At 39.8% G+C, this 17,803-nt stretch overlaps 1 protein-coding gene across 2 annotated transcripts in view; it reads left to right on the top strand.

The window, feature by feature from the left end:
- The window catches only part of LOC136422269 (mucin-17-like), a 37,082-nt gene extending 20,207 nt beyond the window's left edge, over window positions 1–16,875 (top strand). Inside the window, exons 5-10 of one of the 2 annotated variants that reach the window (XM_066409924.1) lie at window positions 956–2,809; window positions 3,582–3,660; window positions 7,308–7,422; window positions 9,465–9,605; window positions 11,583–11,689; window positions 15,592–16,875. In XM_066409924.1, the coding sequence (XP_066266021.1) occupies window positions 956–2,809; window positions 3,582–3,660; window positions 7,308–7,422; window positions 9,465–9,605; window positions 11,583–11,689; window positions 15,592–15,757 (2,462 nt within the window). In that variant the 3' untranslated portion in view covers window positions 15,758–16,875. Of the gene's footprint in view, window positions 1–955; window positions 2,810–3,581; window positions 3,661–7,307; window positions 7,423–9,464; window positions 9,606–11,582; window positions 11,690–15,591 lie in introns of those variants that run through there. The other variant, XR_010753587.1, reaches the window with a different exon arrangement.
- The last annotated feature ends 928 nt before the right edge of the window (window positions 16,876–17,803 follow it).

The raw sequence follows: 17,803 nt of genomic DNA, 5'->3' as shown, positions 1-17,803 counted from the left end.
ATTTTTTTTTCTTCTGCAAAATTGCAGATTGGTTAATTTCTCTTCTGCAATCTTGAAAATCTTTATGCAATTTGCAGATTGCAGACGGGTATTTCGAACGCTGATATATATATATATATATATATATAACTTGTTTTCACTTACACCGAGAGTACACAAAGGCTCATATCCCTACAAATGGTTGTGTAACCTTTCTTTAGGAACTTTTTTTAATGGTGGTATGTGTGTCAGTGTTACAGTGTCAGGAAATACACATCAGAAACTTGCGGTACGTTTAGCAGAAATTTGTGAAACTTTTGCAAAACCTGAGTTGGTCCCAAAGAACTGTTCGCTGCGTAATGCAAAACAATCAAATCATTATGTACGTTAGTGACCTTATTTGTATATATGCGTAGTTTTCACCATTGTAATTGTATGTGCTGTGTCAGACGCCCAAAATCAGCAACTGCTGTCTGGGTGGTCTTGTATTGCCATTGCAATTTGAATAAAATAAAATAAATAAAGTAATGCAAAACTGTCTGAATGAATGAATGAATGAATGAATGAATGGTTTTATTTGTTTACATTCTGAGATTTGCATGACACTTGTTGGTCCATATACCGCTGGAAGAGTCCAGTCTTGTATGAGGGGGACATTTTCAAAAATTCAATTTTGGGCTTGGTTGATTATTAAAAAGGTCCAGGTTGTTTTGTGGAGGTGTTTTTTGAATGGTCCAGTATAAATATGGGTGCCTTGAAGAGCCCATCCATGCATAGGGTTTCAAATTGCGAGAGATCCATTTCTGACTGGTCTTTAATTCAATTCTTTTTGCATGGGGAGGGAAAGGGGCGAAACGTGTTGTATTTACTTGTGCAAATGTTGCTTTTCTAGTTATATCAGAGAATAGTCAATATAATTACTGAGTGCACTCATTATCTGGACTTAAGTTCCTTACATCTTCATGTTTTTACACAGGGTTGGGCCAAGACAAAGAGATAATACACAGACATACTGCATTGGTTTGTGCTACGCCTACACCAGGACCTGAGCCCGCAACTTGTCACCTCCCAGCTGACATCTCTAATGTCAAAAATGTTGTCTTACATCTGCCACTTAGCATGCCATCAGATGGAAGCATGGAGAAAAGTGATTGTTCAGTCACACAGTCTCCTGCCTCTAATTGCCACATACCAAACCACTTCCAGTTGAAGGGAAGTTTGGTAGAAGACCAGCTACTAGGGAAGAAACATTGTAAAAGTTGTGTACAGAACATAGGTGTTAGCTCAGAGTACAGGAATGAAGACCATCACCATGTGAAGCGAGAATCAACAAGCAATCAGGAATACAGTTACACGTGTCATGTACTTTCACAGAGGGCACCAAATGTTGGGTCGCCAAAGTCTGCCGATGGGCCACAAAACTGCAACACAACAAGCGGCACGGGTCAGCCGAATGTTACATCTCAGGGACAGCACGGTGAAACAGGACCACTGGTTTCTACCAACTCTCCACCAGAAAAGCCCGGACGTACGAAGGAAGTACCTGAACATATCAAGCAGCCATTTCATGGTAGAAGGAACATGTATCTAGCTAGACAAGACAACAAAACACATGCTGCAATTAGAGATAGTATTGAGGATGTGAAGGCGGCTTTCCTTACTGAGAATGGGGATATTCCCTCTGTTCAGAGGGAGAACGGCCTGGAGTGTGGCAGTGACAGCCCTCCCCCTGTGAAAGTATGCAGATTATCACAACCTACAGATGCCACCTTGAATGTAGATCCTGGTAATAACAGCAGAACAGTCACAGGCAGATATAACATCCAACGTAACCCACCATTGGCATGCTTACGCAATTCCGAAACGTTTAATGTACTGCAGAATTGGTGCATGGGGAGTTCTAGTGATGATGTAACCACCTCCACTTCAACAGCTAAGGATTCCCCCATTGACAGTTCATCCGAATCCCTTCATGGTATAGAAAAGGTCAGTTTTCCAAATTTCAAACAACTTTCTGATGCACGGCCAAACCTCACAGCTACGTTTGCAGATAGTGCGTTGGGTCTGAGTGTGTCTAGTTTTGACACTAGTACTGATTCCCACCTTGAAGAGGCTCATGGAGTCTCTTCTATTCCTGACACGGTGATGACTGAAGAGGAAGGCTACATCATGGAGGAAACGGCATCTAACACAAATATCAGTGGTAGGAAGGTTTCGCTTACAGAGGATACATATGGAAATGACTTACAACAAGAGCAGCTACTTACAGACTTCAAGGAAAACATGAAGTTGTCAAAGCGGCGTGTCCACTTCAAACTATCGCCTGAGAAACACCCTGCCCCACCACAGTCACCATCAAACACTGGGCACAGCAAAACTATGAAACACTCACCCAAGAAACAGTCCAAGAAATCACCAAGGAAATCACCAAGGAAGAACAGCCCTCAGAAATGCTCCAGCCCACTCAAGTTGCGGTTTTCTCCTGTAAAGTTAAGATCTAGCCCTGGGAAAAGATGTAGTCCATCCAAGCTACAAATTTCCACGGGAAGGAGTAGAGCAAGCCCAGGAAAAAGACATCATCCGTCAGAAGTCAATAAAGTTAGGAAATCACTCCTTGGTGATTTTGGTAGCATGAAGACACCAGCCACCATTAAAAGGAAACTCTTCACACGGGACTTGCCTCGAAGGGAAGCATGGAGCAGCCATGACACTGCGGAGGTTGTCATGGAGACAGAAGCCATGAATGACAGTGGCCTGTCACTGTCACTGTTTGTGTTGAATGAGCATCAGCCAGGCAGCAAACTGGGCTGGGACTATGTGGACATCTTTGGTGAGTGTAACCCTCTACTTTTCACATGTCTCGACAGAGGAACAGCCTCAGGTTCTATGATCCACCGTCCCCTGTCCCTGATACTTGTCTGGTTTTTAAGTTCATTCTCCTTTGCACCATTCTACTTTAAAATAAGCTGCTAATCCTATACCCCAGTTGAAATACTGATGAAGCAACCTTTATCAAGACAAGGAATAACACAGAGCAAATTTGATGGTTATGTACTGAACAGTGCACTACTTCAACGATCAAAGTTGCTCAGAACTATAAAAATAATGAAAATAATGCTTATGTGCAAACAAAATCATTATTTTCAGTCAGTGGCTCTGTTTGTAATTAATGACAATAGTTTTGATTTCTATGAAAGATTCAGTTCAGCTATGCTATTTGCGTATTTGTGATTCAGTGTGTGCACATGTGATGGTAGTTCTTTAAAATAAACTTATTTGCTATAGGTAGTTTTCATACATTGTACTTTTGATTGTAGCATAAATTTGTTGTGATGATATTGACGACATATTCCTTCTTTTTAAGTACATGTACATTCAACACACCAGTTTAATGTTCACCTTTGTAAGCCAAAGAAAGTTTACGTTGATGAAGGTTAGACATCCAGGTAATAAGATACGCCAAAAATAATTACTCAAGCAACTGGATAAGATTTTCAAAATCTTATCCAGTTGCTTGAGTAATTATTTTTGGCGCAAAGAAAGTTTAGTTAACAGTTCTCATGAGAAGCAATGAATACAACATGAAAAGCTGTGTTTTTCAGGCGAGCTGACTCATGTGTATAACATGCCTATGATTGTGGAATCTATCCTGGCATATTTGGACCCGTCTGACCTTAGCAGGTAGGAACTATGTTAAGCCTGTGACTGGGACTATTACCTTTCTAGAATTCTGTCTTGATTGGATTGTTTACTCATCAATAAGGCACAATGGGGAATGGGGCTAAAAAAATATAGGTTTATTGTTCTGGCATCCTTTGTGTAAGACCATATTGGTTTGATTATACAGATGACATTCTCTGGACACCCCAAAACTGAAGTGCAAAAAAAAAAATTAACCTTCATTATGAAATCTAAATGGTCAGGAAGGTTGAACAAATGACTAAACACAGCATCGTGTACCAAGCAATACATTCTTTTTGTTCTTTCATATTTTCTTTGACTGCGGAAGACTTTGCTCAGGGCTCAAAATACATTTTTCAGCTTACTTGGACTGATACTCATGGCAGAAAAAAGATAGTTGTAGCTAGGGGTGGGTACAGGTATCGTGTTCCAGTACACAACAGGTATTTTTTGCTGGACCGGTCAGGAATATAAGATTGGTGGACTGGTTGTTGGACCGATTAGAAAATGAACAGTAAATGTTGTCGCTGAATAGAAGATCACTGCGTAGTGTGGCGGCTCATGCCGCAAAATATACAACCTGTACCGATCAGTCACACAACTGTCATACACATAAGAAACAAACCTTTACAAAGCACTAAACATTGGGTTCTCCCAGTATCTGTTTAGTAGAAAAACAACATGAGAATAACAACGTAAACACTGCTGCTGTCTGACTAAGTTGTTTTTGCGCGGATGCATGGCCGTGATTGTGGCAGGACAGATGCTTGCGCTGTGATGTCCATTAGTATTAATTACGCTCTAACGTGTGATTGGAAATTAAAGGAAATTCAATAGAGAGATGCCAAGGACAAGGTAATTTAAAGTATACAGAATTTTGGTGATGTAAGGCCACACCAATTTGATTTCTTGGTTAACAAATTTTTATTTTTTATTTTAGCAGGAAAAAAAATCATGAAAACAAAAGGCTGGGGTGAAAACTTGCACCTGACCCTGTTCACTCCCTGAAATTGTGTGCACCAAAGTATAAACTTTCCTCTGAGATTCTGTTTTCCTGTTGATTTTCCAATCTAGCATTTTTTTTAAAATTCCGTTAACCAAGACATTAAAATGGTGTGGCCTAAGCGGTGTTGTTTTTTTACCTTCGCCAAGAAGGTTATGTTTTGCACAGGGTTGGTGTGTTGTGTGTGTGTGTCACGGCCGTCCCTCTGTGAACAGTATAACTCGAGAATGCCTGGATGGATTGCCTTCATACTTGGTATGTGGGTAGGTCCTCTTGCGATCTCAAAATGATAAGATTTTGGGCCCCCTAGCGACTTGCTATGGTGCTGCAGGAGAGCTTCCGGGCTTGATATCTCGCGTTCTGGACATGCTATGGTCATGATTTTTGAATAATACTAGTAGATAGCTCTTGCGATCGAGAGTATGTTGTGCAGGTTTGGGCCACCTAGCAGCATTTTTGGAACTGCAGGAGCCAATTTTGTTTCAAACTTTGAAAGGGTATAACTCATGAAGAGGTTGACGGATTGTCATGATATCTGGTGTGTATAAATAGCTTGAGTGATGTTTAACAAGATCAAATGCTAATTATGCAAACCAGTAGCTAATTTGCATAATTAGTGAGGAAAGTTTAGAAATCCGCTGCATTCTATTACAGGACTCTTAAACAAGTCACTTAAGGTCTCGGACCGCAGTTTTTTACGATTTCGTATGTAGGCCGACACCCTCAGGTCGACGGGCCACAATTCCGCCAAGACAAGTAGGACGGAAAATGTAATCACATGGGCGAAAAGTAGTTTTCTGCTGCTTTTCGATGTATTTATCGGTATTGTCCGTTGTCCCTTTATTTTGGGTAGAAACCATAGTAAAATGTAAATTTTGGACCCGAAAATTGTCCTTTTTCTACACTTTTTTGATCGAACCTGCTCGGAAAAAAACAAGTTTTCCTGGGGTCACGGCATATATGCTAAGAAAGCTTAGTAAATGGTGTCTCTGAAAAATGAAAAAAAAAAAAAAAGTCACGTGATAACTTTTTCGCAATCTCCGATGACGCAAATTCGGTGAAAATGCATAAAAAACGATGCTATTTGGGTCATCAGGCGAAAAAACCGCATCACCGTTGCGGCGGACTAATACAAATAAGGCTTTGATGGCGAACCAACTGCACCGCGCCACAAAATACTACAACTCACAGGCTTTTCAGGAGATACAAAAAAATCTATGCACAGCTTAAACGATTACCAAGCAATATGGGCCAGAAATCAGAGTGACGACCACACACTTCCGGCAGATTACCGGGGCATGACCCAATCCCTGGTCAGATTTGAACTCCGATCCGGAAACATATGTAACTGAGATAGAGAGAAATATCGACAGATATCAATTATGCAAATGAATACCTTATTTGCATAATTAATGGACAATACTATAACTCCATAATGGTAGATGATGGGGATTTCATTCTTGTAGCATTTGGAAAATAAGTAGATGAGGACATTATCAGGCATATATCATGCAAGCCTCATTTACATAATTTATGAGGAAATGCTACAATCTCCTTCTTTGCTAAGGTAAGACTTTCATACTTTGAACAACTAAATGTTTTACTGGGGTAGTCTACTAGAGAAGTCAATCAACTGACATAAGTCATGCAAATGAGGTATTTATTTGCATAATGAATAGAAAACATTTATGACATGCCAGTCTGCGAAGGTATGGGGTCGTGGAACTTTTTTGGTAGTGTTTTTTTGTAGCCAACAAAATTAAATGTTGACTGTATGTTTTGTTACATCACCCTTTCCTTTCTGCATATTAGTTGCTTGTGCAATTGTTTCATTCCAAAGTACAATTTGATTTTGAACATAATTTGTAGCACTCACAGAGAACATAGTTGGAAGCGGTCGGACGTTTCAGACAGCATCCGCTATTTTTCGTCAGTGATCGGAAATTCTGAATTGATATGTTGATGAGGTGAAAACAAATCTAAGATAGTTCAATACAACTTTACAAGAAGAAGGGTCAAGACAAGGTAGTATGCTAATATGTCAATCAGCTCCTATTGTTTGAATACATGCAGGAGCTAAATGTTGTCTTGACTTCACTTGAAAGTTCATTTGTGTTCTTAGAAGTCATTCTGAATCAAGGTTGAACTGTATATCAAGGTTTGAAGTTTCGATATTTTTTGGGGAAAATTTCAAGATTTTTTTGGAAAATTTGGAAATGAAAAAAAATCTCAATTAATTTCGAGATTTTTTTATTTTTCAATGAAGCATGAAGAGTCTCACTGGGGGGGGGGTATTATGATCCATCATGTAACAGAGAACATTTCCACAAAATATCTGACACATAGGTTTAAAATGTAATAGTCTAGAAGCACTAGTCCAAACCCAAATGCTCAGTCCAAATTTAATGTGCTCACTGTTTACTGTGCTACAACAATAATCAGGTCTGGACCAGGACCTTCATTTTCTGTACCGGTACCCACCTCTAGCTGTAGCATATCATCAGGTCATACAAATTATTTCACTTAAGCCCAACGAATTATTTATCCCTAAGCACTCAGTGTACATGTAAGCCTTTTAGCGCTTTGCACTCTGTGAAGTCTGCCATCTGTGAACACCTTGTTCATGTCTGTGCTACCTCTACAGCATCTGTTGTGTGTCTAAAGAATGGAATCAGGTCTGCATGAATGACAGGAAGGCTGAGCAGTGCAGGGAGAAGTACCTCAGACAGCGGAGGAGACTGGCTCCCCGTGTTGGCAAGGTATTATATATATGTACAGTCAAACTTGTATTAGCAGTCACCTTTGCATAGCGGCCACCTGCCCATAGTGGTCACTTTTTGTCAGTCCCTCGGATTTTTCCCATTGACATAAGCATTAAGAATTAGTCTATAGCGGCCACCTGTCCAACGCAGTCGCGGCCAGATGATTTTTGGTCCCGCGGGTACGGTAACACTGCTGATAACGGGTGCCGGGTTCAAAATCTTCTCTTTTTTTTCCACACAGTTATCAAGACTTGATAAGATAATGATAAAGAATACCAGAAGGTTTTATCTTTGTTAGAACATCCACGGTTTGACGCGAAGTCTTTGATTTTTCACATGGCTGTGTTACATCGTGGCAAAATTATCTGTTTCTGTGCATATCTACTGGGCAAAGATTACAGCAGCTTCTGAAAAAATCCACCCAGTACCTGTATGAGTGTCTCTGATACGCTGGCCCAATTTCTGTTTTCCCCCAAGCATTCATCTAGAAATGTGCCCAAAATGTATTTCCGGGAACATGGCGAGAGTCGCCAGCAAAAAGGGTCATGGGGTCATAGTAAGACACCGCTGTTACGGAGGTGAAATGTGGAAAATTTATTTTGTTTCAAGGTATCACTGATGGTAATTGTATCACTTAAACCTTCAAAACAAATCTTTATGACATTATCATGATGTAGAATTTAGGCTATACACATGTAGTTATTTTTCAAATAGAGATACAGTAAGCCGAAAAACAGCAACTTTTATACTGAGCATCATCACATTGGCATAATGGTAGCAGACAACCACGCGGGAACACAACAACAAACAAAGCAAAGGAAACTGCCACGATTTTATGTTTTAAACGGTTGAAAATGTGTAAGTGGCAACTGACCAACAAACATTTTGTTCTTAACTAACTGGACAGCATGTTGTTTGGAAAGGATTTGTTTCATGTGGTTAAAACTCGTCAGTGGCGCGTGTGCCTGCAGTGAATCACTCACGAAGGATCAAGACATGAAGCTCGAGCAAGGCCAAGGATTTAAGGGTTGGCAGACACAATCATTGGCAGGAGTATTTCAACCCCATAACAGAAATAAAAGAACAACAATTGAACAATAAATCTAAAAATAGTAAAATGTGACTTACCTGCGCAATGTTTATATGTGTACTGTATGTGAATAAATGTATCTCAGTTGGTTCTGAGAGCATGTGTCACTCATGTCACAATTAACCAGCATTCTCTCTACAGCGGCCACCTGTCCTGAGCGACAGTTTTTACCAGTCCCTTGAGTGACCGCTATAGACAGGTTTGACTGTATAACAAGGATATGGCAAATTTACCCATATTCTGTTGTGTAGGAGTTATTATTACGCATACTATTGTCTAAACCATGTGCCAAATGCTGCTGTTGCCGCACTGTGATACTCTCAGTACCAAGAAGGTAATACTGTAAATGCATTCAAGTTCGTGTGGTTTTTATTTCGCGGTAAGGCAAATATGGAGTGTTTGCAGTTTGCGGCAGCGCTATAGTCACATACTGCTGCAGTATTGGACAAAAATGTTTGCAGTGGTATTAAGTTCATGGTGAAACGATCGCCACGAAAACCGCGAACATAAAACCAATGTGAACATTTCTGCATTTACAGTGACTGTATCACAGTATGCCGTACATTTGTATTTTCCTGTAGTTTATGAGATTGTATTTCACTGAAGCAGAAAATTTCACTGTCATTCTTTGGTCATGTGTTGTAGACAATACTGGGATCTTTTGGTGCACTATGGCTGGAGAAAATGCATGTCTCAATCCTGAGATGATGTGGCCATTTGGTCAACAACAAATGGGTGCATGGTTGAAAATCCGTCATCAGGATCCAGCTCTAAGGGGCCTACTTTACAAAAGTCCCACTTTGTAATTGTACATATTAGTGGTAGAAAATAAGAATCAAATTTTCTGATTGTCTGCAATTAGCAATATGAAACAGGAGCCAATGTGTAAATTTTCCACCCACCTTAGAAAACCTTCCTTCAAATCTTTCTCTCCTTTTCTGTTTTTCAGGAAAACCTTATCAAATGGCGTTCTCGAGATGAAGGCGGTTTGACAGACACAAACACTGCCCTGGCTACCTTACAGCTGCAGCATGTCCTCACACCAAAACAAGCCACGCCCAGCATGTCCAGACATGACCAATTCTCCAAGGTGAGAGAAATCAGCCTGCTGTAATGTACATGTAACTTTGAACAGGCTCATTTTAGCATATAGAAACAGTATTAAAATTTCAGTGTTCGAAATACCCACCTGCAGTGTGCGATTTTCAGAAAGATTTTCTAGATTGCAGAAGAAAAATGTAGAAACCTGCAATTTTGCAGAATGAAAAAATCAGGCTTGAGATTTGATGGTTCCCGATTTAGCAAACTAGCGGCGCTGTACTAGTACATAAACTGAAACTTGAACCTGTGAACCTGACAAGGTTTTTGCGTGAAGCTTTTTAATGTCCTCCAGTAATATTATTTCCACTTTTGAAATTTTATATTTTCCGTGGCCATTGGCTGTGCGTTTTTGTCACAGGTCGTGCGCATCAGAAAACTTATTCCTCGCAAGGATATTATGTCCATGTTCCTCCTTATCAGGCAGGTTGAATTATTTTTACACATACTTTTGAAATGATAAAGAAATTTTTTGATTTGATAGATATTGAATAAATACACTTTTGCTGTTCCAATTTCAAAGAAGTAAATTCACTTGTCATTTGAATTGTTTCACGTACACACACATGTATGTAATTTCTTAATCAAACTTTACTAGACAATAGTAAAATTAGATAGAGTGAGAGAATAAAGAAGCAGCAATGTTGCAAGGCTAGATATGATGCACATAAGTAGGCATTATTAGGTTGACAATAAATAAATCAATCAAGAAGGTATTAGTATGGAGTGTTGTGTATTTGCAGAAAATATTTTCAAATAGCAGAAGAAAATTTGACATTCTGCAAAAAGTATTTCTACCATTGTGATGATCTTTAACCCAATTATTACCTGCTTATCAATGACACAAGTATGAAACATTCATCATTTACCACTATCGTACGATAGGTTGTGGTATCGAGTGTTGTGTATTTGCAGAAAATGTTTTCAAATTGCAGAAAAATTTTTTTGACATTCTGCAGTATTGCAGAATCCTTGAAAAAAGTATTTCTACCACTGAGTTTAGAGGATAGTTGTACTTCAACTACTTGTACTGTGAAAGCTTCCTTTACTTTACTTACACACAAATGTACATGCACACACACGTACACACATTCAAACACACACACATATCAGGGCTGATTGGAACGAGGCTTTATACTGTGATACCAGTATGGGTAAATCAGTTGATACTAGTGTTTCTTGCTGGACTGGTCCGAAAAAAAATGGTCTGGAAAACAATCAGTGGACCAATTGTTGGCCTGATTAGAAAATGAACACCATTAATGGTTGCATTGAACACAGTGTTATTGTGTAGCGACTGCTCGCCCTGCAAAAATACGACGAGCACCAAACAATTACCACACAAACGTCATACACATGAGAAACAAACCTTTATAAATCACTGAAAAAATGGGTCTCCAGGACGTATTTGTTTTGTAGAAAACCGACATGAGAAAAACAACGTTGCCGTCTTGCTTTTGTGCGTGTGCGTAGTCATGGTGGTGAAGGAACATGATGTATGAATCACGCAAATATTTTCTAAAGTATTAATCACCTTATATGAAAAGGAAATTTAGTAGAAAGATGCTGTAGACACAGTAAGTCAAAGTATATATACCAAATTTTATGATGAAGGTGATGTTTATTTTTGTTGTTGCAATTTTGTTTGCTCTTCGGGGCCTGGCCGCATTCACTGCCTATTCAGTGATCATTTGTACAAAACTAAAATCATGTTGTATGTTTTCCTTTTAGGATGTTAGATATAGGTGTATTGAACTAATAGCATTCCAATAGACAATTTGATCATAATTTGTAGACTATGTGCCTGGTCTCCAAAATATGATATAGTCCCATGGCACTACAATAGTCAGGTCCATGTTCAGGTCCATATCTGGACCTGATCTTCTGGACCTGTACTGTACCTGGACCTGAATTTTCTGTACCGGTACCCACCCCTAGTTGATTCTTATTGTCTTAATTTCCCCTCCAGTTGGCCAGATTATTGCCGCATAAACATTACTTGACCCCCTGTATCCGCTGTCGGTCTCCTGCACACGTCTTCCCCAAGCACCATCGAGCCATGTGTCAGCAGGACAGGTGAGTCACATGCACCACAAGCAGTCAGTTTTTGTGGACATTCATATGTTCTTTTTATGTCATACCAGTGTGAGAAAACTCACATTTCAATACAAAATGGGCCAGATGTTGAGGAAATATGGTGTTTTCAAACAAAAAATTCTAAGACCATCACTTCCAACAACCTCTTGTGTCTCTCACGCAACAGACCCAAATTGTGTTTGATTTATTCCATGGAAGCCTGAGCGATATCGTAAAATACCAACCTGTACGGAACACCAGATGTATTGAACCTTAATATGTCATACCGGGGTGTTCCGCATCGTGTGATAATTTGCCGTATCACACGGGGTTCTACTTTTGTCACACAGGCTTCTATAGATTATTATCTTCGCCGAGTACTTGTACTCGGAGAAGATTATGTTTTCGGTTGAAAAATCTGTTGGGTGGGTCTTAATGTATGTCAGGAGCATAACTCAAGAAAGCTTCAATGAATCTTTATGATTTTTGGTAGGTGTGTAGTGGTTGTGCAAAGGAAGGTCAAGTTCGAAAATGGTTCACCTTGCGTTTTTCAACAGTACTGCAGCGGACTTTGCATTTTTTTGTGTTTGTATGTAGGTAAAAAAAGTGACGGAAACGTTGATGGATCTTCATGATTTTTTGCAGGTGTGTAGATGTTGTGAAAACGGAGGTCAAGTTCAAAAATGGTTCCCCTTGTATTTTCCGTCGGTACTGCAGCGGGCTTTGTGTGGATGTGTATTTGTATGTCGCCAGCATAACTCAAGAAGCTGTTGATGGATCTGTATGATATCTAGTGGATGGGTAGGGTTTACAGAAAGGAAGGTCAAGTTCGATAATGGGCCTTCTAGCGGGCACCTAAGGTACTGCAACAGAGCTTCAAAATTTGGAGGCATATTTTCTGAAAGTGCTATGGTTATGATTTTTGTGTGGTAGATAGTTCATGCCACAGAAAGTAAGTTCTGTAAATGTGGGCCCCCTAGCGGCTTGTTAAAAACTGCAGTGGGTGTTTTTGTTTTGACATTCGGACATGAATAACTTGAGAAGGGGTCGACAGATCGTCGTGATATTTAGTATTCACAGAGCTCAGATGGTGCTTTACATAATCAATGACTAATCATGCAAATCAGGAGCTAATTTGCATAATTAGAAAGGAAAGTTTGTTAACCCACTGCATTTCATAATCGGACATGGGACTGTCAGGTCATGTAACCAGATGGCCTTGCATAAACGTACATGTAGGTCAAATAAATAAACTATCCTCCAAGCAGAGGTGTGGGTTCTGCTGGTTTTTAACGCGTTCAGTTTAGGCATTTTTGTTCACCACGATTGGCGACATAATGAAAAGGGGACAAAATAGAAAGCCTGACAAAAACACCTAAAACACGTCAAAAACCAGCCAGACCCACTCCTCTGCTTGTAGAGTACACTGTACCAAAACTGCACCACTGCTAGGTGCGGAAAAGTCACATGTGCATGTACTATGTCTTGCAAAATGTGTATGATATGGAATAAAGATTTATTCTATTCATATATATTGACTGTACCATTTCATCATCACTTTCAACTTACAACACTGCAATATTGAACCTTTGTGGCCCATATAATATCAACATACTCATATCTTTTTCATAACCAGTTATAAGATATACATTTGTATCAGCAAACTCTACACATATACTAGTCCTGTACCACCAAATGATTTTTAACCCCATCTAGACTGGACTCATTCGCCCCATCATAACTTCCAAATGGTATGGTGCATGATCAAATTTGCAGGGGGTGATAAGCACGTAAATATCAATCACTCTCCATAATAAGCCTTGATTATTTGGCGAAGATAATGTGTTCGTGGAACTCTAGTTTAGAATGCATTTCGAGTGCGCTGCTGTCGAAAATTGGAATACTGGATCCGGTCGTTGGCATTGTGGCTGTTACAATTTCTTGTTTGAGGACACCAACTTATCTCAACTTCTGGAGCATTTCGCATTGAATTGCGTGTTTTCTCGGGTGGGTATGACATAAAATACAACATGTTGTATTCTGCATCACCCTTGGTTCTGGCCCTCCCAGGGTCGGGCCGATACCTCGGGCAATACGGAATACACCGTGTCAAATAAAATAAATGTATTCTATATATATCATTGTCCAGGTATGACAGATATAGTTATCTCAAAAATTACAATCAAACCCCAAAGGAATTTCTGGCCTGCTTCCAACCTGCCGACTCCATCTTGACTGATTCCCAACCATGGTCACAGTGCATGACACATGTTATTTTGTACTTCTTTGTTCTAAACTTCACTGGGAGATCAAATTGGAGTTGAGATTAGTTTCAAGACGGCTCCTATGGTCTTCTGTCAGTGTTTGTGGCAGTTGTCAGCTGTGTGAAGGTTGTGTGATGGCTGGTACACGTTCTGGAAATAGTAGGGAAACAATTGTCTCCAAATTCGAGTCTCGACGACTCCTTCCAGACTGTCCAGACCTTTCCACAATCTCCTGACCACTCACAACCTTTTTAAACTCTCAACATTTGCCTGGTGAAGCTGACTTGTACCCAACCTCACCGACTAACTGCAGACCACAAATGACTTTGCTCACGACTGAAGCCCAACCGTATGCATGGTCTAGGGAAGGTAGGAATGGTCAGCTATGTGTAAAGGGGCCGTTTAACAATAACGTTTTTTCCCGGAGTAGCACTCTCTTCTGCACAATATAGGGAGCACAATGGTTTGTATTTCCCTACAGAAAATGTATTGCTTTTGATTGGCTGATTATGAGATGGTTGGTGCATGCCCTGGTGCATGGTAGAAGCTATTTGGGGCGAAATTCAGTCAACTGCAAACACCAGGCTTATAGGAGTTTTCCTATGAAGGCTAATTCATGATTAAAAAAATGAAACGGTTCGAACGGTTTCGGATATAATCCGAATTGAAATGGTTAACATTTTGCGTCCGCAATGCAAACTAGCACCCGCACTGAAAACAGTTACATCAAATTTGCATATTATGCAAAGTCTGTTGTGATCCCGCAACTCGAGCTGGTGGCTGTAACAAGGTTTTACTGTTCAAAAACGTGGCCGAAATATCTTATCGACGGCTAAAACATTCACTTTTCCGCGCGCTAACCAAGAGTTGTACTTAAAGTGTCTTCGATCAGCACTGAACTGCTGTGCTGTTGAAGCCGCGTTCCTTCAGGCCCTTGGCGTTTTCTTCGTACACCTCCTGGTTACAATTAATGCCATCAAGTTTCCTCTGGACCTCCTGATCCCCCCCAAATAGATATCAGGGCTCTCATTCCTCATTAGACCAGTTGTTAGAACTCAACTTGGGGGCCATAGCAAGATGTTACCATTCAAAAACACAGCCGAAAATCTGATTGACAGCTAAAAACTTTCACTCTTTCCTGCGCTAAAGCACAAGTGACGCCGCGAACTATGACTGGATGTACCTGGATGTACGACGTCATAAACATCAAGGTGAACCGGTTCCACGCCGCTTTTGCGTTCATAATGACAATTCCGCGAAACTGTTTTATTCTGAACCGTTGCAGACTACCTCGGGAGGAGGTTCAGAATAAAACAGAATGAAACCGTTACGGATCGTTCATGCTCACAAATGATTTATTTTGCTGAAACGGTTCGAACCATTTTACTTTTGAGTTATAAGAATATTCATCAATCAGTGACGTAGAAAAGGTAACGAGATACACACCTCCAAATTTTCGACGTCTACTGTACGTCTTGTTCACGGAATGACCTAGTCTCGCGAGAACACGAGACTAGTCCAAGACTTGTGAAGATCGTCCTGCCTCCCCCACCTCCTTGCTTCCTTTACTTTTAACTCATGAACGGGGCCTATTAAAGTAAATATTATCACTAACAGAAGTTCTTTTCTACCTTATAGTTGTAAGTTTGACTACTGTCTGCACTGCAACTGTGTGTTTCATGGGGATGTCCCCTGTCCAGCACTCACCCCCATCACTTCCCCAACACCGATGCGTGGAAAGAAGGTCCGATCCAGTCCAGTAGCGGGAAGCAAGGGAAGTAAAAGAAGACTGCGTCGATTGTGAACAGCAAAGCTGTCAATGTTGATCAGCAATGATGCAGCTAACAGTGATGCTACATCAGACATGGAGGTTTTAACATTGTGTCTTGTGTCCAGAAAGGTGTTGTAGTTAACTCTTTCAATGTGCTGGCAGCTATATGATAGAAACAAAGGCAGCTATGATATGGAATCTATCTTTTTGGGCCTTATAGTCAAATCTCCATCTTGAAATGCTGCAATTTTATTGAATTGAATAGTAGCTTATTTTAAGGGAAGCCTTGAAGGCTTTCTTAGATTTAAATGATGGTGAAATCATTTGAGATCCAAGTATTCAATATAGTTTGATTTTGCTGACTTGCTATTATATAATGCTAATATATGTTGGACTCATAACACTGCATATTGTACATGTGGTTGTTGCTACCATTACCATAGAAGACATGCATTTGAGTTGACTTGTTATTGGACAGACAAAAAGGAAGATACTTCCTGATGTTCACATATGTTGTGTGAGAGTTTGTAGTGTAAGAGACCAAGACTTGTTAGAATAATTGGTATTTTCTATGTAGATGTTATGTGTACCTTTGGCCATGTGACCCATCTCCAAGTCTGAACACAAGGTCCTAATCACAGTAGTTCAATGTTAACCCAGAGTTGAAAAATTTAAAGTACAGTTCAGTTTAAATACTTTGGTGTGTAATAATATGATATGTCCAAATTTTCATGTGTCAGTCACTTCCTATCTTGTCCTCGAGACAGATACCATAGGCAAAAGTAGGCTATCACCAGACATTTGTTATATCATAAGAAATACTGCGTCCATCCTTATTCATTTGTTTCATTCATTTGTTGTCCATTGTTTTATAACAAACCATCTGACACGACGGCAAAAGATGTTCATTCTAACTCATTGCATTAGCATTTTATAATTCCTGACAATTATGAAAATCTTTGCCTTATTTACTATGTAATTTTCCTGAGAGACCCAAGAACATTTTATCACTCATGTGCAATAGGTATAGATTTTAGAAATATTAGTCTCAAGTTCCTTAGTATTTGAGAATTGAAGTCAAGACCAGGGAAATGTTGGAACATATTTTCGTCAACTTTGCTAAGACAATAAAGGCATTTTTAACCTAAAAAGTATGTATTTTGTAGTTTATTCCTAAAAATTTTTATGTCATATTCGAGTTGTAGGTAGCTTTAAGAAAGGCGAATACACCGGGATATGCATTATGCTAATATATGCAGATACTTCGTATTTCCCTTACAGTACATGCTACGGATGTCATTGGAGGTGTAGGTAGGTTTAGGAAAGGTGAATACACCTGAATGTATATTATAGTAATGAGCACCTCATTCGCATGATTTATGCAGAAACTCTAATTCCCTTACGATAAATGCTACGGATGTCATATTGGAAGTGTAGGTACTATTAGGACAGGTACTAATGATGACCCCATTTGCACAATTGATGAAGAAACTTCATATTTCCTATACGATACATGCTACAGAAGTCATACTCGAGGTGTTGGTAGCTTTAGGAAAGGTGAATACAGCAGAATGTGTAATATGACCTCATGTGCATAGTGCAGAAACGTCGTATTTGATACTTCATTAATGGGAGGAAACATCTTGCATTTTCTCGAGAATGTTGCCTTTCTAGTTTTGCTCAGAATTTTAAGAAATCTTAAAATGTTTTTTCGCCATTCTTATTTTGCGGGTTCCCTTTAAGTCTCAGTTATCAGCTTGACCAACCGTGACCATGGAAATTTTCAGCATTCGGCCATGAGACCGAATCTATACTTGATGTCAAAGATCCTGTCAGTGTCAACATGCAACAGTGCAAATTTCCCCACTGTTGACAGGATCATCCTGTCAATTGCCTCAGGCAACTTGCTATTGGACCGTGACACGCCAAATGCCAGTTATTTTCACCTCTGCTTGGAGAATACTAGTAACTAGAAACAGTAAATGTTTCTACAAACAGGTGCTAATTGCCTAGAATGAGCTGGATCCTTACATCTGCTTGGATATCAATTCTGACTGACACTGAAAGACTTCGGGGCGG

This window comes from Branchiostoma lanceolatum, chromosome 16 (genome assembly GCF_035083965.1).
Source record: "Branchiostoma lanceolatum isolate klBraLanc5 chromosome 16, klBraLanc5.hap2, whole genome shotgun sequence".
Classification (NCBI taxonomy): Eukaryota; Metazoa; Chordata; class Leptocardii; order Amphioxiformes; family Branchiostomatidae; genus Branchiostoma; species Branchiostoma lanceolatum.
The sequence above is the reverse complement of the archived record's forward strand: the minus strand, read 5'-3'. Positions and strand labels throughout refer to the sequence as shown.